This window comes from Pipistrellus hanaki (genome assembly GCF_964339955.1).
Source record: "Pipistrellus hanaki genome assembly, chromosome: 3".
In the NCBI taxonomy this organism is placed as follows: Eukaryota; Metazoa; Chordata; class Mammalia; order Chiroptera; family Vespertilionidae; genus Pipistrellus; species Pipistrellus hanaki.
The window spans coordinates 25002915-25026912 of NC_140505.1; the positions used below are offsets into that span (position 1 = coordinate 25002915).

At 41.3% G+C, this 23998-nt stretch overlaps 1 protein-coding gene across 1 annotated transcript in view; it reads right to left on the reverse strand.

Annotated features, from left to right (window-relative positions):
* Positions 1 to 356: 356 nt before the first annotated feature.
* CFAP97D2 (CFAP97 domain containing 2) overlaps positions 357 to 23998 on the reverse strand; it is a 54605-nt gene continuing 30963 nt past the window's right edge. Inside the window, exons 2-7 of the mRNA XM_084879930.1 lie at positions 22350 to 22550; positions 16299 to 16379; positions 15260 to 15378; positions 13114 to 13227; positions 10163 to 10373; positions 357 to 1286 (exon numbers count right to left, since the gene is read on the reverse strand). Of these exons, the coding sequence (XP_084736056.1) occupies positions 1284 to 1286; positions 10163 to 10373; positions 13114 to 13227; positions 15260 to 15378; positions 16299 to 16379; positions 22350 to 22454 (633 nt within the window). The 5' untranslated portion in view covers positions 22455 to 22550 and the 3' untranslated portion in view covers positions 357 to 1283. The remainder of the gene's footprint in view (positions 1287 to 10162; positions 10374 to 13113; positions 13228 to 15259; positions 15379 to 16298; positions 16380 to 22349; positions 22551 to 23998) is intronic.

Below are 23998 nucleotides of genomic sequence, written 5' to 3' on the forward strand. Positions count from 1 at the left end.
ATAGCATGGATTAAATATAAGAAAAGTGATTGGATACCTTGACCTTAAGGAGGGCTCCAACTCTGTGAGGTGGAGACCACATCTGTCTTCCTCCTCTTGAGTCCCAGGATGCCCTAGTGCCTGGCACATACACAGAGTTTGTAAAATAAATGAATGAATGTGAGCCTGAGTATTTAAGTCATTTTTTGAGGCACTGACTATGAGATTATCGTGGAACAGGGTAAGTATGATTGTACCTGGCTGGGCATGACAAAAACGAACCATGTCTGAGATCCTCTCAGATATGCTTTCTTACTCTAACCAAGACCCACTGGTTTCTTTACATCTTAGGTTATGTATCCAGGAGGCATGCTGTAGTGTCACCATGGTGAGGAGTTTTTATCTGATTTATTTAGATATTTGTTAAAGTAACAGTCACAAGTTTTCAAGGTAAAGTATACAAATCCACCTACGAATCATAACAGAGTAAGTATTAGTAGCTAGAGAAAAACAAAACAAAACACACACACACACACAATACAAAACCCTTGAACTGCCTTGGCCAAGTGCAGGTTAGGTGGTTGGAGCGTTGTACCGTGTACTGAAAGGTTGTATGCTTGATTCCTAGTTGAGATACATGCCCAGGTTGCAGATTCCATCCCCAGTTGGGGTACATCTCTCACATCGATGTTTCTCTCTCCCTCCCTCCCTCAGTAAAAATCAATAAAAGCATGTCTTCAAAAAACAAACCAACGAACAAAAAAACAGCACAACCACACATACACACACACTCACACACACATACACACACACAAAAGCATAACCAATGGATGCAAAACTCTGGAGAGGGAGGGCATGAATGGGAGTGGGGGGGGGCACAACAGTAAGATATGTACACATATAATACCCTAATTAAAAAAATGGGGGGAAAAACACACAGAAAAATCCTTTGAACTCCCAATAATCCTGTGCATATTTTTTTCCAGTTATCAGTCTAAGAAGCACAAAAAAATAGCTTTGCTGCATCATCTGGTCAAGCACATTGTGTAAATACAGTTGTAGGGTGCTGCCTCATGCACATTTACAGCTGTTCTTGGTGTGATAACAGTGGAGAGGACCTGGCCAGCTTCCCCCAGACCAGCGCTGGCGTGGGCATCGGGGAGCCCATGGCAGCCGTGCCGTTTCCTCATCACTGCTTCTCATACTTATCTTCTTCTCCCAATTTGTGTTCTGAGGCCTCCTTTCCGCTCCTCATTTTGGGTTGAGGCTTGAATGCAGTCTTGCTTAAAGTTTAGTATAATTTCCTACTGGATCAAAAATACACATTGGAAATAAATACTTTCCTTAGGCAAGGACAGTAAAATATCACTATACTAGAATGCTTGGGAAATGAAGTATTTCAATTCATTGATAATTCTGCTCTATTTAGAATTAATCCTATGATCTTTTTCTTAAAAAAAAATAACAGCTTCATTGAAACATAATTCTGTACTAATTCATCCTTTTAAAGTGCTTATGTCAGTGGTTTTGGTATATTCAGCATTGTGAATTATCAGCAAATCCAATATGAGAAGAATTTTATCACCCCTCCCCCCAAAACCCCATACTCCTTAGCTATCATGCCCCAATTCCCCTTCCCATAGACCCTGGCAATCAGTAATCTATTTTGTGTCTCCAAGGATTTGTCTATTCTAGGCATTTCATTTAAATGGAATCATACAATATGTGGCCTTTTGCATTTGACTTCTTTCACCCAGCATGATGTCTTCAAGGTTTAGCTTACTCAATGTAGCATGTGTCTGAATTTTTATTCCTTTATACGGTTGTATAATATATCATGGTATGGTTATATCACATTTTGTTTATCTGTTCCTCAGTTGATAGTCATTTGGTTGATATAAATATTGCTGCTATAAACATTTTTATACAAGTTTCTATGTGGCCATATGCTTTCAATTCTCTTGGGTATATACCTAGGACTGGAATTGTTAGGTTTTATGGCAACTATCTTTTGAGGAACAGTAGACTATTTTACAAAGTGGCTGTACCATCTTATATAACCACCAGCACAGGATGAGAGTTCCAGTTTCTTCACATTTATTGTCAACACTTAATTTTCTGTCTTTTGATTCAAGTCAACTAGTAGGTGTGAAGTGAGGTCTTGTGGTTTTGAGTTATATTTTCCTGATAATATTGGGCATCTTCTCCTAGGCTTATTGGCCATCAATACATCTTATTTGAAGAAGTGTCTATTTAAATATTCAGGTAATCCTTTATTATACTAATAACTAGAGGAGCAGTGCACAAAATTTGTGCACTGGGGGGGGGGTGGGATGGGGGGGTGGGGGTGGGGTGGGGGGGTGGGGGGGGTGGGGTGGGGGGGGTGGTGTAATCTCTTAGTCTAGCCTGCACCCTCTCTAATCTGGGACCCTTTAGGGGATGTCCAACTGCTGGTTTAGGCCCAACCCCTGTGGGATTGGGCCTACACTGGCAGTTGGACATCATCCTCACTATCCAGGACTTCTGGCTCCCAACTGCTCACCTGCCTGCCAGCCTACTCACCCCCTAACCACTCCTCTGCCAGCCTGATCAATGCCTAACTGCCCTTGCCTGCCAGCCCAATTTCCCCCAACTGCCTTCCCCTACTGGCCTGGTCGCCCCTAACTGCCCTCCCCTGCTGGCCTGATCACCCACAACTGCCCTCCTTTGCTGGCCATCTTGTGGCAGCCATCTTTGACCACATGGGGGAGGCCATCTTTGTGCGAGGACATGAGGGTCAATTTGCATATTACATCTTTATTTTATAGGATGTTGTTGAAAATCTTTCTAAAATGCATCGAAGTACTTTTACACTAAACTGGTACATCTACACTTACACTTTGAATGTTGTCTGCTTATTGGCATTTGATATGCAGAGCCTTCAGGATGTCACCCAACTCCCAGAGTTTTTTCTTTCTTTTATTTTTCTCATCCCTCCCTGAAGTCTGGAGTAGTGGGACCTAGTTGTGCAGGTTCCTCAGGGAGAAAGGTGGAACGGGGTTCTTTCTCTGCTATGGAATCATTTGGAATTGAAAAAGGGGAAAACTAAGATTTACTGCCATTTCCTCCACTGAAGAGTGTCCATTTACCCTGACCTTCCATAGTGTATGTAGCTACAATGCACATATCAGTATTTCATCTAAAATGCTAGTTGAATTCTTAGAGTTTTATTTATTTGCACTATAGAGATAAGATATAATTGGGCAAACAACCCACCAAGGCATGGCTAATATAATCACAAAAATTTTCCTAAGTTTATATATAGCTCAAGGGGTAAATAGAAAAGCCACCTCAATAAACATAATGATGGTCCCTGTGGCTTAAAATAAACCACATTAAATTTTTTCTATGATCTTAAATGGTTAAAACCTTTAAATAGAACCTATTAGATTATCTTCAACTTTATAAGCCTAAAACAACAAGTTTCTATTGGGAGCTATGCTGAGTCTTTGAGATATAGTAAGTAGGCTCTCAATGAGCATTTGTTGCCTGATGACACAGGAATATCTTAATAATTAAATTCTTGATTCCAACTACCTATGTAAAAATGTCAACCTATTGCTAGTTCTATACTCTCATAAAGTAATTGAAACAACTTTAACAACAATTTCTACTTTTTCATTATCCCATTTATTTTCATACCCACTTCTTCAACACACACACACCCATGCACGTGCTCACCATATATACTAAATCCTTGAGATAGTAAATGTCTTAAGGTACTACCTACCCACATCTTTTATTTATTTATTTATTTATTTATTTATTTATTTATTTATTGTCTAAAGTTTTACATATATCTCCTTGTTCCCAACAGGCCACCCCTGGCAAGCCCCCACCGCCCCAGTGTTTGTGTCCATTGATTATGCTGATATGCATGCATACAAGTCCTTTGGTTGCTCTCTAACGACCCCTCTCTCCCCTGCCATTTGTCTCTGGATCTATTCTTGTTCATCAAATTATGTTGATCATTATATTCCACATGTGAGTGAGATCATTTGATATTTATCTTTCTCGGACTGGCTTACTTCGCTTAGCATAATATTCTCCAATTCCATCCATGCTGTTGCAAATGGTAGGCGTTCCTTCTTTTTTATAGTGTTGTATTATAGTATTCCATTGTGTAGATTTACCACTTTTTTTAAATCCACTTTTCTGCTGATGGGCACTTAGGTTGTTTTCAAATCTTAGCCATTGTACCCACATCTTCTTAATAAATGATCTTTTATAAACTGAATTTAGGGTTTGCTTAAATGTTAAAGGCTCTGTCATCACTTTTTTATTTTAACCTTTTGAACTCCTCCACCTATTTCTCTCATCTATCTCCTGCCTCTGGCAACCACTAATCGTTTTTTGGTTTGTTTGTTTGTTTGTTTTTGTATCTATGAACTTGTTTTGTTTTTTCAAAATTCAACACACAGGAAAGGTCAGGCTGTATTTGTCTTTCTCTGTCTGACTTGTTTCACTTAGCATAAGGCCCTTGTGGCCCATCCCTATTGTCTCAAATGGCAAGACTTCACTGTTTCTTATGGCTGAATTTTATATATATACCCCACAATTTCTTTATCCATTTATCCATCTATGGAGAGTTAGGTTGTTTCCATGTCTTGACTATTATCCACAGTGCTACAATGAACATGGGGTGCAGATATCTTTTTTAGTTACTTTTTTTACTCATGTTTTTATTTTGTGTGGCAGATGCATACAGTAAAGAAGGAAGGAAAAGGTTGCTTCCCAAGTAAATGCCAGGCACTTTTACAGTCATTTTTGCAAGCACTATTTATTTTAACCTGATTTGAGTTCTGGGACAGGGTTTGTATCTTCTTTTTACAAACTAGAAATGGAGGTTCGAGGGGCTGAGTGCGCTTGGAGCAGCCTTATGTCCCCTGCCTCTCATCATGCCACTCTGCACTGATTAGTAAACTGTTATTTCTTGAGATCACTTGTGTTTTATTTTTGTTTCCTTCTCAGGTATGTGGGTTATTTGGGGTTGAGGCACTAGATTAGAGTAATACATGCTAGGTGTACCGGTTAATAATGCGGATTTTTTTTCAATATATGGAGTTACACATATGTTGATATGTATTCGATATGATATGTATACTATTTTGTTGTACTGCTCCTTCAGATTACCATTTGTTCCAATCAATGGCACACACACTTTCTGAGCAGCACTTCAAAAGCGTATGAAGAAGTGATAAAGGTCTGCCTCAAAACAAGAAAAGTTCTATTGGGATGGTATCCACAAATTACCTGAAAGATAGGGAAAATGTGTAGCTGGCGATGGACATTATTTTGAATAAAGCACTTTTGATGTTTCTCTTGAAATTATTGTGTTTTCTTTGATTACAAAATCCATATTATTATGGTTAATAATGAGGATTAATTATTAACCGGTTAATAATGCAGATTAATTATTAACTGGTTAATAATGCAGATTACCTATTAACCGGTTAAAAATGAAAATTATTAACTGGTTAACAGTGCAGATTAACTATTAACTGGTTAATAACGTGGATTACCTATTAATCAGTTAAAATGCAAATTAATTATTATCTGGTTAAAAATGCCAATTAGCCCTGACTGGTTTGGCTCAGTGGTAGAGCGTCGGCCTGTGGACTGAAGGGTCCTAGGTTCGATTCCAGTCGAGGGCATGTACCTTGGTTGCAGGCCCATCCCCAGTGGGGGTATGCAGGAAGCAGCTGATCAGTTACTCTCTTCTATGTTTCTAACTCTATCCCTGTCCCTTCTCTCTGTAAAAAAAAAAAATCAATAAAATATATTTTGAAAACAATAAAACAAAAATGTGATTAATTATTAACTGGTTAATAATTAACTATTAACCAGTTAATAATATGGATTAACTATTAACTGGTTAATAATGTGGATTAATTATTAACCGGTTAATAATTCGGACTACCTATTAACTAGTTAATAATGTGGATTACCTATTAACTGGTTATAATTAACTGGTATTTTATAATCCAAAGAAAACATAATTTCAAGAGAAAAATTAAAAGTGCTTTATTCTACAAATGAAGGAACGTACAGCGTTCTCTCGAGATGCTGCGGGTAGAGAAGGAATCTAGGCTCTAAGAGGAAAAAGGGCAAATCAATGAGAGAGGGCATGTTTTCTGAAAACTTAAAGGTAAACTGTGTATATCCTGCCTCTCCTGGGCCAGCCAAGGTCCCCGACCCAGCTGACCGATACCTGGGAGGTGGCATCTGGTCTTCAGATGACTGGGAAAGGGCAGCTACTGGGGTTTCTTTGGGCCATTTTCCAACTTTCTTGTCCTATAAAACAATTCATTCCTCCCTTAACCAGCAATTTCAGGTAGCTGATTTTGTTTTTCTTTTTAAAGGGAAGAGCCCTACATAAAAAATTTTCTCTTACCCCGTTCCCATCTCATGCTGAGTCCCTGAGGTTTGCAAGGCTGGGAGGCAGGGCTAGTTCAAAGCCCTCAGACCTGACAGCAGGGAAGGGGGTTTTCTACTGAGGAATTCCATAGCCTGGCTCTCTGCCCCGGTGTTTGTCACTACCTCCCTCCCTCAGGGACACCCTGAAGCAGAAGGCCCTGGAATCTTATAAACAGGGTGTGACGTCACTCGTGACAGAGCTGCCTGTTGATTTGGGGCACTCAGAGCACAATTCCAACTTGGGAGGCAATGAGTTGGCAGTTGTTTCTTTATGCTTTCCATGCTCATCTTTTCACGAGGAAGGAAAGCACAGAGCAGTGATAATCTCACCAGGAGGCCCAGTGCTGGGACGACTGCCACCCTGGTTGCTTGCCTCTGGTCTTTGTCAGAACTGAGTGCTTCTCAAGGTCTCTTTGTCGAGGCACCATTCCTCAGGGCATCATCACAGGGACCAAGCCTGCAACACTCAGCAAGCTGGTGACACTGCAAATAAATGCAGTCTCTGGGCTGCAGCTGCAGGAAACCCCGTTTCTAGAGACCTGTTTTCCCTTTCTTTGTTTTGCTTTATCTTAACATCTCTTGGGCTTTATCTGTTTCCTGTTATGTAAAAAGAGACTTTCAAGAGAGTCAAAGTAAATGAATGAAGGATGGATTTGAAGCATAGGTTTGGAACATATTTACTTAAAAAAAATTATATATATATATATATATATATATATATATCTTAAATATAATATATATGATATATATATATATATATATATATATATATATATATATATATATCTTAAAGAAAATAATATAAATGGGAAATAAATATGGAAATAAAAAAAAAACAAAACAAAAAATCAGAAATGAATACAAACACAATACTTATGTCTGTGGGTGAAAGGGGCCACATGCTAACCTGACCAGCTCAGGGAAGGCCTGCATGACAGTCTTGTAAACGCAGAGACCTAAAGTAACCACAAAGGATGTTCTGAAATTAAACTTTAACTATAAGCAGTTATGGTGGGTTAGCTATATCCTAGGCCAGTGGTCGGCAAACTCATTAGTCAACAGAACCAAATATCAACAGTACAACAATTGAAATTTCTTTTGAGAGCCAATTTTTTTAAACTTAAACTTCTTCTAATGCCACTTCTTCAAAATAGACTCGCCCAGGCCATAGTATTTTGTGGAAGAGCCACACTCAAGGGCCAAAGAGCCATAGTTTGCTGACCATGGCCCTAGGCTAGTGTCTTCACTGAGAAGGTCAACCTTTACCTTAATTTAGCCTATCTGTCTTTTTATATCTATAATAACACTAGAGGCCCAGTGCATGAAATTCATGCACTGGTGGCAGGCAGGGGGGGGGGGGGGGGAGAAGGAGTATCCCCTCAGCCCGGCCTGCACCCTCTAGCAGTCTGGGACTCCTCGTTCCTTACTGCCTTCCTGCTTGCTGCTCCTTACCACTAGGCTCACTGCCTGGCCACCCACCACTGCTGTGCTCATCAACTGTGAACCGACTTCTGGCTGAGTGGGACTCCCTATGTGGAAACACATTGACCACCTAGGGCAGCTCCTGCGTTGAGCATTTGCCCCCTAGTGGTCAGTGTGCTTCACAGTGACCAGTCCTTCCTCTGTTCAGTTGATTTGCATATTAGGCTTTTATTATATAGGACTAGAGGCCCAGTGCGGGAATGTGAGCCAGGTTGATGGAGATTCAGATATGGTTCCTGCCTGTTGGCTCTGTGGTGGGGAGGCATTAGCAAAGGAACACTGGCCTTTGCCAGCACTCTGTCTGGGAGAAAGCTGCCCCTCAACCCTTGCCCTGATTCCAGACAAATTAGTTCCTCCCTGAATGTCCCAGGTTCCTTTCAAACTGCTATCCCAGTGCTGAAGCTCAGAGGGAGTGAGGATCAGTAAGTTTGTGTGCTGGCCCTTTAAGAGGAACTGCCTGGGCTCCAGCAGCCTCACTCAGCCACAATCCCCCCCACCCCTCCCAGTTTTTACAACCTGAACTTTCAGAGATTTCTCTTTCAGACACTGGAACCCAGGGCTGGGGTGCTTCGTGTGGGGCTGGGACCCTTTGCTCCTCAAGGAAACCTCCACAGCCAAGGTATCCCTCCAAATTTTAAACCACCGCACATGGGTGTGGGATCAGGCCATTCCTGAGTTTCCACCCAGCATCTCTGCCCCTCCTACCAGTCTCAATGTGCTTCTTTAATTCTCTAGTTGTAGGACTTCCTTCAACTAGATAGATTTCAGGTGGTTCTGAATAATGGTTGTTCTGTATTTTAATTGTAATTCTGATGTGGTTGTGGGAGGCGGCAAGTACGAGTTTATCTACATAGCCATCTTGTTAAGAAGCCTCCATTGATTTTTAGAGAATGGAAGGGAACAATACCTGATTATTTAGTCAGGGGCACTGACCTCTTTTCCCTTAGATGTCAAATGAAAAATGACAGTAGCCAACACAACAATAGCCAATTGGTGTGAATGAATAAAAATTATCTTTTCTTTTTGTTAGATCAGCAAAAACATGTATATATATTTTCGGTGTGCCAGATAATTTTAGTAATTGGCTTATATGTGCCATGAGATAAAAAAGGTTGAAAATCACTGTGTTATTAGATAAAATGAGCACGTTACAGAAAACCCATAGAGTATGGCCCCTTTTTGTTTAAACAAACAACTAATGAAATTAAAAATAAAGATTTGAAACATGTTCGAGTTTTCAATGTAAATTGCAAAACGAACTTAATTGTCCGAATGCCTTAGTAATCACACTTACTTATTAGTTAAGCTTCTTTGCAAAAGATATTTGTTTTCTCAGTGCCTCCAGACTTTATAAGAAATGTCCAAGGCAAGCAGGCAGGAAGGATTGGGCTTCTCTGCGTCTCTACCATGCAAGGAAAAGAGTGCTGGTGGAGTCAACAGCAACTCCAATGCCTGTGGGGACAGCAAGGACCTAAAGGGAGCAGGACCCTTTGGGAGATGGGAGCCTGTGGGAAATGGCGCATGTTCAGGGGGTAAGGGGTTGGGACTAGGAATGCTTATTTAAACTTTGATATCATACATCGGAGGGCAGCAGAGATAGCAATGCATATTTCAAGGGAAAGCAACGTGCTGGAATGTTCCACTGCATAATGGCTATATATCCAGGTGAGGAGTGAGTGAAGATTTTACAACCCTTTCATTTGATTTATTGGGAGATTCATGAGCAGGATAACTAATGACAAAATTAAAATTCCTTCTTGTTTTCCATTCAGAATTATGGTTGTGTCAGCAGAAAGGATAAAATGAAGAGGAAGAGTTTAGAGTTTAAATTATCTGGCAAACTCTTTCAAATTACTGGCTTTTTTGCTTTTCTGGATTGGCAGTGTGTGGCAGCTAATTCAGAATTGTCACATGATTTCTTAATGAGGTTTTATGCATACTCTCCTGCTAAGTTATTATTTTTCACTAAATCTTTCTCCCACAGCCTATAATCAATTAACTGAGCTCATTTTTATCTCCTCATCATTTTTGTATGTGTGGAGGAATTCATCAGTTGAGTCATTGTTCTGTGTCTTCTATTATTAGGGTATAACCATTTGGCATATGCTTGTTGACAACAAAATGAAATGCCCTAAACAAGCAAAGAATCAGTAAGTCCATATGTTTGATAAATCTGAGGAAGTAAATGGAGATTTGAAATATGGTAGCGATGTATTTAACATGAAAAAGAAACCTGTACAGGTACCTTTTCCCTTGCCTGTCTGCCCACTCCCAGGATACTTCTCGAGGGCATGCCGGTACTTCTCAATCCTTGCCCTGTCTTCTTGCCATTTTTTAGCTCCATACAATGGCTCCGAGTTTGTGATCCTTCCCAGACTGATTTTGTTTTCTCTTTGCAGCACATTGCTTTCCCTTGAACTCGGCGAAGTTTCTGTTCTCTTTTCCCCCTGTTCAGGCTAAAAACAGCAGCGGCAACAAAAACACCATAGATTATTTCCTGGCGCAGTGAGAGAGTTAGAGCCAGTGACGGAGTTTCTCATTCTGCATTCGTGAGGGAAGCCTGCAACAGGGCAGGAAGGGCTCTCAGAGAGGGAGTGTATGCTCTCGGTTGCAAACACTTAGTAGCCGGCCCTTCTCCAGGTGCCCGGATTGGGCGCTGCTGGGTTTCGGAGATGAACTAACAGAGCTCTGAACTCAGGGGCCTCATGGCCCAGTTAAGGGAGATTCGATGTAGGGGAGAACATGGAAAGCAATGCTGTAGATTCAGGTGGGGACGCAGAGGTAGGAAGGCTCAGGACTTCCTCACTGTGGTGGGAAGAGGTGCAATCAGAGGTAATGCTGGGACAGAGGCTTGGAAGAAAAGTGGGCGTCACCAGGCAAGCAAGGAGAGGAAGGACAATCCAGCTGGCATGGCACTTCTGGCAAGAGTGCAGTGGGAGGCTGACAGAGGCTCGTGTGCAGCTCTAGGAGTTCTGACCTATCTTGAAGGCAATGTAGCGTCATCGAATGGCTTCAAACCACAGTCAAATGTGCATTGTAGGTCTCAATGGAGAAAGGATGGGAAATGGATTGGAGGGAATGAGACTGGAGGGGGCCCTGATTGGGAGTCCTCTGCAGTGGTCCAGGTGAGAGGTGACGAAAGCCTGAGTCAGGTGGCTGCATCTGAATGGGGAAGGGAACTGTCAGAAAGGAAGATCCAAGAGCAGCTGTCTCCCCATCAGCTGGGGGCACAAGGAGAGAGGAATGAAGCACAGGTTTTAGGATCCAGTGACTGAGTGACTATGTGGAGAGTTGTGGAAATAGGGAATCAGAGTGGAGCATTATCTGCCATCAGAAAATTAATTGAGCAATGTTCTGAACACTTTATACACACTTTGTTTCATTGGTGGCAGATTGTTATCCATTGTTGCATATGCCACCAAGAAAGAAAAATTGCTATTAGGGAAACCACGCCACGCCATGCACTGTAGGATGCATTCGCACATCAAAGCCATTAAAATGTGGTGTGTGTGTGTGTGTGTGTGTGTGTGTGTGTGTGTGAAGGGGAGTACATCAGAATCTAGGAAACAGGATTATCTCACTTAATCCTTAGAGGTAAAACTTGCCCAAAGCCACGGAATGAATCAGTGGTGGAGCTAGAACTTAAGTGCATGGTCTAAGGTGGGTTGTAAAGTCACCTGTTCAGCTGATGCTCAGGGTGACAACAGGGCTAAAGACGTGGATGTGTGAAGAAATCGGCAGCATCAGAGCATGTTGAAATGAAGGAAGTGGTACAGAAGAGGCACTGGCACTTACTGATAAGGAGGAATTTCGCCATCTTTCTATTTGTTTTCCATATGCTGTACATTTTTGTGTGCTTCATTTCCCATATTACTGTCTTCCCTTTGTGTTGGATTTTTGTCTTTTTGCAGTGAAACATTTAAATTCCTTTCTCATTTCCTTTTGTGTACCAGTATAGTCAATAGCTGTTTGATTTGTGCTTAATCATGGGGATTTTGTGCTTAACCTCCTAAAGTTATAACACTCTTGATTGAATTTATACCAGCTTAACTTCTGTGATATACAAACACTGTTCCTTTATAACCGTCTTCATCTTTTTGGTTATTGATGTCACAAAATTACACCTTTATAGTTCATTCAGGGGTCTTCAAACTACGGCCCGCGGGCCACATGTGGCCCGCAGAGGAGTCTGATCCGGCCCGCCAGGTTTTTTGGGCAGTGAGTGCAGCCGAGGTGTAACAGTAGGAATTAGTAGTTCATATAGTCCGGCCCTCCAGCTCTCTGAGGGACCGTGATCTGGCCCCCACTTTAAAAAGTTTGAGGACCCCTGGTTCATGTGCTCCAAAACATAAAATGATAATTCTTTTAAATGAGTTAGTTTCTTAAATTATGTATTGATAGAAAGCAATATTTGGAGTTACAAACCAAAGTTCCCACATTATGAGATTTTATTTATTTATTCTTCAGTGGATGGGCATTTGGATTGTTTCCACGTTTGGGCTATTATGAATCATGCTGTTGTAAACATTTATGTACACATTTTACTTGTGGACATGTTTCATTTCTCTTGTGTATGTACCTGGGAGTGGAATTATTGAATCATATGGCAACTCTATGTTCAATTATTTGAAGAACAGCTAGACTTCTTTCCAAAGTAACCACACCATTTTACATTCCCTCCAGCAGTGAAGGAGGGTTCTAATTTCTCCACATCCTAACCAACACTTGCTATTATCTGCCTTTTTTATTTTGGCCAAACTAATGAGTGTAAAGTGGTATCACATTGTGGTTTTGACTTGCATTTCCCTGGTGACTAATGATATTGAGCATTTTTTTTCATGTTTTTTTTTTTGTTTGTTTTGTGTTTTTTTTTGGTCTTTTGTATACCTTCCTTGAAGAAATAACTATTCAGGTCCTTTACCCATTTTTAAAAGTGGGTTGTCTTTTTATCATTAGTCTAAGAATTCTTCATATATTCTAGGTACAATTCCCTTGTCATATATATGATTTGCAAATATTTTCGCCCATTTTGTGGGTTGTCTTTTCACTGTCTTAATAGTGTTCTTTGAAACACAAACATTTTTTTACTATTTTTAATTTTTAAATATATTTTTTTATTAATTTCAGAGAGGAAGGAAGAGGGAAAGAGAGATAGAAACATCAAAGATGAGAGAGAATAATTGATTGGCTACTTACTGCATGCCCTCTTTGGGGGATCGAGGCCATAAGCCAGGCATTTGCACTTGACTGGAATCAAACCAGGGACTCTTTAGTCTGCAGGCCGATGCTCTATCCACTGAGCCAAATGGACTAGGGCAAAGCACAAACGTTTTTAATTTGCATTAAGCTTATCTATTTTCTCCTTTGTTGTTCGTGCTTTTGGTGTCATATCTAATATCATTGCCAAATATGAGGTCAGGAAGATTCAGCTCTATGTTTTCTTCTAAGAGTTGAACAATTTCAGTTCTTACATTTAGAATCTAAATTTTAGATGTTGATCTATATATGGTATGAGGTAAGAATCCAACTTTATTCTTTTACATATTCTTTTATTGATAGTACTATTTTTCTCCCTTGAGGGGTCATGGCACCTTTGTTGAAAATAAGTTGACTACAGACACATAGCCTTATTTCTGGACTCTTAATATTATACGATTCTATCCTTACTAATAAAAACCTAATTAGTTGTCAAGCCATCACAAGATGGGTGCATGCACAGTGGGCGTACGCTGGTAGGCAGGACTGGGCTGGATGTTGCATATGCCGCACGGAGCCTGTCTGGCAGTCCTGCCTCCTCCTGGCTCTGTGGCGTGTGGAGCCAGGAGGAGGCAGGTCCCCTGGCTCTGCAATGCAAAGCCTGCTGAGGGCCCAGTGAGGCCTGCCTAAGGGTCCCCAGCTCTGCTCTGTGAGGCCTGCCTGGGGGTCCCAGCTTTGTGTGGGGAGGTCTGCCTGGGGGTTCTAGGGGTCCTGCCTCCTGGCTATGTGAGATGCAAAGGTGGGAACCCCTGGCTCTGGCCTACTGCTTTAGGGCAATGGATCGAGGGTCTCTGAACTGTGATAGGGCACAGACCAGGCTGGGAGGAGAGGCCTGAATTTCGTGCACTAGGCCTCCAGTTAGTTATATTCTAAATGTCTGCATTTATGCAAGTAACACATTATTTTGATTACCATTGCTTTATAGTAAGTTTGGAATTCTGCTTTATTCTTCTTTTTCAGGAGTGTTGTGATTATTTGGTGTCCCTTACAGTTCCATCTGATTAGAACCAGCTTGTCCATTTCTACAAAGAAGTAAGCTGGGATTCCGCACTGAATCTGTAGGCCAGTTTGGAGACTATTGCTATCTTAATATTTAGCCTTCTAAACCATGAAGGTGTGATTCCCCTCACCCCTTATTTAGATCTTCTTTAATTTATTTCAACAATATTTTGTAGTTTTTCACTTCCTTTGTTATTTTTCACTTCCTTTGTTAAATTTATTCACAAGTATTTTATTCTGTTTGAAACTTTTACGAGTAGAATTATAGTAATTTCATTTTCAGATTGTTTATTACAAGTATATAAAAATGCAAGAGACTTTTGTATATTGATCTTGTATCATGTTACCTTGTTGAACTTGTGTGTTGGACCTAATAGCTTATTTTTTTTTAGTGGTTTCCTTAGGATTTTCTATATGTAAGATCATATAATCTGTGAATAGAGATATGGTAGCTTAATTTCTTTCTTCCCAATTGGGATGCTTTTTATTTCATGTCCAATAAGGCTTGGACTTCCCCACACTAGGCTGCAAATGAAGTCAGTTCCCTTTGGGGAGAAATCAGGAGTTCCCTGTGCTCTGGTGTGCTTCTCCCCCTGGGTAAAATCTCAGAGCACTGGAGCTGACGTGGGGACAATGGTAAGCTTCTCTCTGAGTGACACCAGGGATTAACTGACAGACTAGGCCCCTTCATTGCAGCTTTAAGGTAATCAATACTGAACAGTGATTTTTTCCCCTCAGATTAAATATCTGTCTTTGAAGTGGAAAGTGATGCTACATCTAACGTAAACTATCCAAGAAAAGTGGAGATTGACCCGTAGCTCCAGATTTCAATGACAGCGACTAGATAGTGGGTACAACTAGGAGGCCCAGGATGTTCCTGACACCCAGGCTGACCCCATCTGCCCCAAACCTTCCTGAGTGAAGCCAAGTCTCAGGTAAAACGCGGACCACAGAGAAAAAGGCCATTCGCTGGGATGTGGTCGAGGGAGGACGGAAATGCCTCACTCTGTCTCATGGGCAACTCTTCTGCTCAGGCTCTGGAGCCAAGCGCTCCAGGTCCTTCCAGGTGGTTCTGGGCCCCAGTTACCTCCGGTGTGTGTAGTCGTCTCTGCTGTCGGTCTGTCCCCTGGTCCTCATGATGCAGGCCACCTTCTCCAGCAGCAGGCGGTTGTCCCTGTCAATGACGGAGAGCCTGTCCTCCTCCAGCTGGGGGCAGACACAGGAGCCTCTATAAGCGTCAGCTGCATCTGTGACATTACTGTGCACAGATTTATCCAGAGGATCCCTCAACCCCTTTGACTTGGGCACCCTGTGGGCTTCCCATTGCCCGCAAACTTCAGCAATGTGTGTGACGTGTGCAGGCTCTTTGGTCTCTGAATTGGAAACTGTTGGGGTGGAGCCAAATCTCAGATGCTCTGAGTAAAAGTAACAGAAAGGATGATATGATTCTTTGTGAGATTATGTCATCCTCTACAATTCTGACCTGTGACAGTGATGCTACCGAGGAAATCACTTTATATTTTAAGAAAGGTATTTTATACTGCTCAGAAGAAGAAAAGATTTAAGCTCAGGGAAATCAACAATTCTCTTGTTTTAAGTTTTTACATTGGTTGATCTGCTCATTTGTTAGGAAGGGGTTACTTAGTTTTTGTTGTGCTAATTTAGGATAGTATTACTTAACAGGCACATAAAAAGCACATGGTAGTTTGCTTTGGGGGCATTATTATCAGCATAACTTATGTGATTCTTAATTTCACTTGACGGCTTAAGCATCAAGAAATATATATTCTGAGGTGGCCATGAAATGGCCTGGTATAAAGAAATGATGCTAATTACTTAATTACTGAATAAATCACCACTGTGAATTTTCTCCCCTCTCCCTCCCCCTTTTCCTCAAAGCATGATGGGTCAACATGAAGACTAGAGAAAGATTTCTGGTGCAATTACCCATTAGTTCCATTTGGAGCGTGACAAGGTTGATTAATTGGCTGGACAGAATTCTGTTTTTGATAGTGACTTGACTTGTTTATTCCTCACTGAGCCTGCCTTTTCCATTTTCCTGAGTTTTGAAGCTGACATTTTCTAGTTAACTATGATGGTAGCTGAGAGGTAAAATGGAAAGATACCTTCAGCTTCTTGAGGTTCAGGTGGAAGTGGCTGAGAAACAGTGGGGCGTGGGTGTCCACGAGTGGCTGGGCATCCCGGACCTGTGGCACAGAGAGGGTGATGTGACCTCAGGCACACTTGTAGTAGATAATTAATGTGAGCTTAGACCACGCAGCTTCTGGGTTGCTAGCATTGGGAACATACACTGAGTAGCAAGATTATTATGATCTCTGAATGCATAATAATCTGGCCACTCAGTGTGTGTGTGTGTGTGTGTGTGTGTGTGTGTGTGTATATATATATATATATATATATATATATATATATATATATATATATATATATATATATTTTAGAGACCTGGTGCATGAATTCGTGCATGGGTGGGTCCGGCCAGCCTGGCCAGGGGGAGGGGACATGGTTGGTTGGCTGGCCTGCCTGCTGGTCGTCCTCCTGGTCAAGGGGACAATTTGCATATTAGCCTTTTATTATATAGGATATACACTGAGTGGCCAGATTATTATGTGTTCAGAGATCATAATAATCTGGCAACTCAGTGTATATAGATCAGTATTCCTGGCATCAAAGCTTCCAAGTCGGCTGTGGTAGAATGTTCTCAATGAGGCTCAGGACCTAATTCAGAATCCAAAAAATATCCCCTGGAGGAACCAGGCAGCCCTCAAAAATGAGCCTCTTGTGTCATTTTCAAGTAGAGAATTAAATGGGTGCAGAATGCGGTTTCATTGACTGTAGCCATCAGCTGACATTTCTGTTCTGCACTCTGTTGCCAAGGCCTTTAAGACAGTGAATTATGTCCCCGTATCCACTTCACTCTAATCTCTGAGCCTCCAGCAATATGAGCTGCTTCAACATTGATTAACTGCAAAATGATCCCTGCAGAGTTTCCTTTCAGAAAACGTACAAGAAAGAGAAGAGATATATGTTTTAAAATATGATGGACTAAATGCACGAGGGCTATTTACCACTTGCCATAAAAAGGAATCCCCCCAGATTCTATACAGATACTTGCTTATAGTTATCACTAACCACCAGGACCTATTAGCTGATAACCTGAGTGACAGCATTGGGAAGCGCCACAGCAGAGTCTGCTGAAATGATGTGAGCACCATGCCCTCTGGGAGTCAAACCCCCGGAGATGGAACAGAGCCCGTGTGTGGAGAGCCGGGAGATGGTGAAAGGACTAAATGGCGGAGAGGGTTTGAGTCACACACTCGTTTTGGAATGCTTTTAACATTTCATTTTGTTTTATAACATGTAACATGTTTACACGGCTCCAAAGTCAAATCTGTCAAACAGCTCCTTTTTGTGGTCTGAGCCCTTCCACCTTCGCCTATTTCCTATTGACAAATATTCTAACTTGACAGTGATTACTTTCATTTCTGAAAATATCCATACTAGTACATATATTACACACATTTTCATCCCCTCTTTTTTCTTTTTCTTTTTAATTATTATTTAAATCTTTATTATTGAAAGTATTACATAGGCCCTCCTTTCCCCCCTATTAACCTCTCCCAGCCTGCTCCCATCTCCCCTCCATTTCCCCACCACTCCATTGTCTGTGCCCATGGGTTATACATATAAGCGTACAAGTTCATTGGTTGATTTCTTCCCACCCACCCTCCTCTGCCTTCCTTCTGCATCCCCTCTTTTTCTTTTTTTTTTTTTTTTTTTGATATAAAGAGCACATTTTCATCCATTGTTTTTTTTTTTTCAAAATACATTCTAGAGATAACTTTATAGTAATATATACAGCTGTTTTCCATCCATTTGTATAGCTGCATAATATTTCCCTGTGTGAAAGCATCCTAATTTTTCACCCAGCTCACTTTAAATATATATATATATATATATATATATATATATGATTGATTTTTCACAGAGAGGAAGGGAGAGAGAGAACTATAAACATCGATGACAGAGATACATTGACCAGTTGCCTCCTGCACACCCCTCACTGGGGATGTGCCCACAACCAATGTACATGCCCTTGACAGGAATCGAACCTGGGACCTTTCAGTCTGCAGGCCGACGCTCTATCCACTGAGCCAAACCGGTTCCAGCCCAGCTCACTTTTGATGGGCATTTTGGTTAGTTCTAATTTTGCTATTACAAATAATGCTGCAATTAGAATCTTTTGCAATTTCTTCATGTATCTTTGCCAGTGTACCTCTGGAATGGATACTTAGAAATGAGACTGCTGGGTAAAGGGAAAATGCATGTATTATTTCATTAGACATTGCTAAATTACCTCTTAACCCCTCCCCCCGCTACACACCCAGGGCTGTGCCCTTTTGCCACCAGAGCACTGCCAACAAGTTTGGGGATTTATGCCAATCTGATAGTTAAGAAATGGCATTAGAGTGCAAGTTTAATTTGTATTTCTCTATTATAAGTGAAGTTGATAATCTTTTTATAGTTTAAGAGCTATTTGCAGTTTTTTTTCTGTGAACTTTTGTTCATTTCACTTGTCCATTTTCATATGGGGTTGTGTGCATTTTTCTTCTTCTTTTTAGAAGTCCTTTATACATAAGGATATTTTAATATGTTTTTTAAAATACAGTTTTATTAATTTCAGAGAGGAAGGAAAAGTGAGAGTGAGAGATAGAAACATTAATAATGAGAGAGAATTATCAATCAGCTGCTTCCTGCATGCCCCCTACTAGGGATCGAGCCTGCAACCCAGGCATGTGCCCTGACCCAATATCACACCAGCGACTTCAAGGTTAATGGGTCAATGCTCAAACACTGAGCCATACCAGCTGGGCCATACATAAGGATATTAACCCTTTGTGATTTAATTTGTAAATACTTCCCCCAATTTATTTTTATTTTTTCATTGATTCTCTTGGATTCATTAGTTATTTAATCATTTCATCCACACATAGAAAAAAAAAAACAAAGAAAAACAAACCCACTACCTATTTTCTTGACTAATGGATTTGTCTTGTCTACTTGTATGGCTAATAACTCCAACACAATTTAAAAAAACATATAAAAGATAGTAGGCATACTTGTCTTATTTCTTACTTTATAGGGAGCACTTTTTTTCTATTAATTAAGATAGTGGCTTAGGGATGAGATATTTATATTTCATTACATTAGACAAATACAATTTGTATTTTATTAAGGTTACTTTGATTTTATTTTAGTATAAGTGTGTAATCGGGTGGAAGGTAGGAGGCACTGTTGAGATGCCAGGATGAGACATGTTCTAGATTTTAGAAATAGTTTTGGACATGGTGGTCTCCTTCAAGTCTATTTTCTCCCCCCTAATGCATCGAAGTCCCTTGTATTTCCAGGTTTCTCAGCCAAGCAGTAAGAAACAAAATTACTTTAAAGAACTGACTTACCCCATTCTTAATCTGGAAGAATTTGTTCTAAGTAAAAAAACAACAACAAAAAACAACAACAAAAACAATCCTCACCTGAGAACATGCTTTGACTGAGGGAGAAGGAAGGAGGAATAAAGGAAGAGTCAGAGGTACGGAGGGAGGGAGAGAAGAGGAAGGGAAGAAAAAAAATTGATGTGAGAAAGAAACATTGATCAGTTGCCTTCCATATGCTCCCCAGCTGGGTATCAAACCCAAAACCCAGGTATATGCCCTGACAGGGAATCGAACCAGCAACCTTTTGGTGCACAGGACAACACTCAACCAACTGAGCCACTCTGGCTGGTCTAGCCAAGCTTTAATGCCATAAAAAAGGGCTTTGCTGGTTCTTCCCTGCTGCCTTCAGGTAGAGCAGGGTGGCTCCAACCCCCACAGCCCTCATTCCTCCTCACCCTCATTCTGCGACCTCCTGGTTCATAGGTCAACGGTCAACCACTGAGCCACACCAGCCGGGCATGAATACCCATGTTTCCTCTCATTCAATGGGACCTTCTGCATCTGGGCCACAGTTTTGTCTTCCCCTAAATGAGTTCTACCCCATGGGGACAACAGGGACAGGTCTTCAGGCCTCGTCCTCACAGGAACCACCCCTTTGGGAAGCTGTGCTTCCGTTGTCCCATTCTTCACCCACAGTCCCTTTCTTTCCAGCTTTCTTACTGACTGTGCTCAAGAGTAACTCCCTGACCTTGTGTGGCTCCCAGCATCTCTCCTTGACTGGCTCCCCCTCTTTACCTCATCCCCTTCCTGGTAAGATCTGTGGCTCTCCCTTTAACTCCTCATGCCAGGATCACCGGTTCCTTGGCCCCAGGCCCTGCTGTTGACCACGAGCTGTATTGGGGTGTGCCAGCACTCCATTGTTAGCCCCAGCAACCGTGTGTTGAACTGCATGAGTCGGTGTTATGTGAGTTTATGCTGCCCAACCACACCTGGGGCCCATGCCAACTGTCAACACACTCTCCATTCAGTCAGCGGTCCACTTCCCACAATGACTCTTTTGAATCTCCCTCACCTTACAGTTTCTTAGCACAGGGCCTGATTACTCATTTTTACTGGGGGTGTTTATCAACCACCTCTTATCGGGGATGATTCTAGTCCCTGGGATACAAAAACGAACAACACAACACCCATGGTGTTTACATTCTTGTCCATTAGTCAAAGAGGTGATGCGAATTGGTTTATACTTGTTACTGAAATGCATACCCTTTTCTCTTTTTAAAAATATATTTCTAATGATTTCAGAAAGGAGAGGGAGAGAGATAGGAATGTCAATGATGAGAGAGAATCATCGATGGGCATGTGCCCTTGACCAGAATTGAACCACGACCTCCTGATTCGTTGACACTTAACCACTGAGCCACCCCAGCCGGGCATGAATACCCTTTTTAATCTTTCCCTGGCAACAACTATGTACTAAGCGGGTACCGTGTGTTCTAGGTGCAGAGAATATCATGGTGACAGGACTCAGCCACCCCCTTATAGGCTGGGGGAAACAAACAAAATAATATCTGTTACATCCATCATGAAGTGACATGAGACAGCAGAACAAGAGACTACAGAGCGATGTGGAGATGTGCTTCTTAGGGCACAGACAAGACTTCTAGGAAGATCAGAGGTCTAGAAAGTGAGGGTGAGCCCTGGAACAGCTGGGAGGAATGCTCAGTGGGACTCTCAAGGAGCACAATGGGTTCAGGGCCCAGATGTGCATATGGGCACCCGGCCAGCCTTGCAGTAAGTGCTACCTGAGCCTCCCTGAGGCCACCATGTCACACCACAACCCAGCTGGGCAGAACCCTGAAGGAGAAGAAGGGATTGCCTGGGTCTCATTATCCTGTAGAAACCTTGGTTCTACTGCCCCAGGTGGGGTGGTGCAGGGGAGGGGTTCACTACAGACAATCACAGAGCAGCAGTCTGTTCCAGAACATTCTCTCAAAGCATTTCTCAACCTGGATAAACACTGATGTGGAGACACGACCAACCCATCACTGAGCAGTTGGATGGCTCCCCTGAGGTCTCATAGGCAGAAGACCACGGCAGGCCATTTGGAAATCTCATGGTGACCTTCTCAAAAGACGTTCACATTTGCATTAAATTAAATGGAAATAAAATGAATCTTCTAATGGAGATAAAAATGGCTTTTTGTCCCCACTGGAGAGTGCTGATTTTAAAAAAAAAAATCTTCATCCGAGAATATGCTTATTGATTTTAGAGAGGGGGGGATGGAGAGAGAGAGAGAGAGAGAGAGAGAGAGAGGAACATTGATGTGAGAGAGAACATCCATCAGTTGCCTCCCATATGCTCCCACAACCTAGGTATGTGCCCTGATCAGGAATCAAACCTGCAACCTTTCAGCAGGTCTCTCAGATCTTTTAGTCTTAAGATACTTTTGAGCGAATTATGAAAAACTAAGTACTTTATAAACATATGCGTTGAGAAGGGAATGGTCCTAAATCATGACACATAAAAACCGTGATCTATTTGTTGGAATTTTTATTGTATGGCAACATATGTGACCGACTTTTTAAGGAAATATCATTTCAACCATTCCATCTCTGAAAAGAAAATTAGCTTTTGGTTTTCAGGGAAAGCCCTGGCATTTCATGGATACTGTTTTGGGGGCCTTCCCTTGAGCCACCAAGGCCTGGCACCCACCATTCCTACCTTCTTCCTGTGATCCCGGTAGGCTTTCTCCCATGTGCTCTGCAGGTACTCGCTTCTGCAGAGAAGTGTCAGCCGAGGTGCCCTGCGCATCGCAAACAGCAACATCAACCAGGTCCTGCAGAGAGACTGGTTCAGGCCCAGGTGCAGCCCTGGAAAGGGCTGTGTTTGCTGGCTCACATGACAGTTGCCAAGGCATCTGGGCTAAGGAGAAAGGAAAGAGGACAAGAGGATCGCCTAAGCATGCTTAACAGAGAATTGAGTGCTAGTATTCTTCCACTCCAATGAATGTTTTCTCAAGAGATCTTGACTGGCTTAGTGATGCCATTTTGATGAATACCCCTTGCCTCTCCCATAATAGGTCAAAGAATTTCTTCTCCAACTAACTTTTCTCCTTCCCGTCCTGCCTTCTTTCCTTGCTTTCTTCCACCTCTCTTCCCTTGTCTTTTCTTTCCTTTCTTTCTCATGTTTTCTCCTTCCTCCCTTCTTTCCACCCTTCCTTATTCCTACTCTCTCTAATCTTTTAATAATTTATAATAATTTGGACAATTCCAAATACTTTTATTTGCAATTTAGGTGGCAGATCTTCATTAATTTTCCCCCCAATTCATTTGAGGATTAGTTATAGAAAGTTTTAGCCATTTGAAACCCTTCCTTGCTGAGTGGCTTTTATCTGGTTGGGATGGGTTTTCTATGAGACAACTGAAGTAAAAGTCATGCTGGCATATCTGTTGAGTCATGCAGCTTTGTTGAAATCATATGCATCATTTTGGAAATGACATGAATAGAAGAATTAGTTAACAACAAAATAGCAATATTATTTTCATTTCAGATTTCTAATCTTCATGACATTACAGTATCCATTACAGAAAATGTCATAGTGCAGAATTAGTGAATGGGAACTCTTTGTTCAGTTGTATGTAAATAAAGATAAAGGGCATTTTATGAGAAATGATGTTCCGCCTATTGGCATGATTCAGTGCCTGTCAGTCTGAAAGAGAATTAACCAAGCTTAAATTGAATCAGACTTGGGAAAAATAAGATGTGAATGAACGGAATATGATTGTTCCTTTTTCTGCTTTAGGCAGCTGAGTTACCCTGCACTTTGCTGGTTCTGATGATCTTCAAGACTTTGGCAAAAACCTTTGCAGGCTAGTAAAGTGGTTGATATTTTGACAGTTACAAAGCAGTTTGCGTTTTTCAAAGAACTAATTTATTTTAGTTCAGAATTTCTTGCAAGTATTAACTTTATAAAACTATGCATGTATAGAAGATAGATGCACAAATTACTACCAGAAAATACAACCAACACTTTGATACATAAGATTTCATTAAGATTTCTTAGCCTATAAAATTGATATGTCATATTCAGAGGAATTCCATTAAAATAATTTCCTTTACCTAATTATTGTGATTGGTCAAGTCCAATATTAAGTAGATGTTCAATAATTATCTGCTATTTTAATGATGATGGAAACAATTATAAGGTTAATGAGTGATTCCCCAACTGAGATGTTTTTGGTTCAGACTGGGACTGGTTCTATATGATTCTTATCTTTCCATTTCCCGAAGCCTCTTTGCCACATGTGCTGAGAAATTTCTGACAATGCTCAGAGTTGCTGCCAGTCAACTAAAGAGTGGAAGCAGTAGTC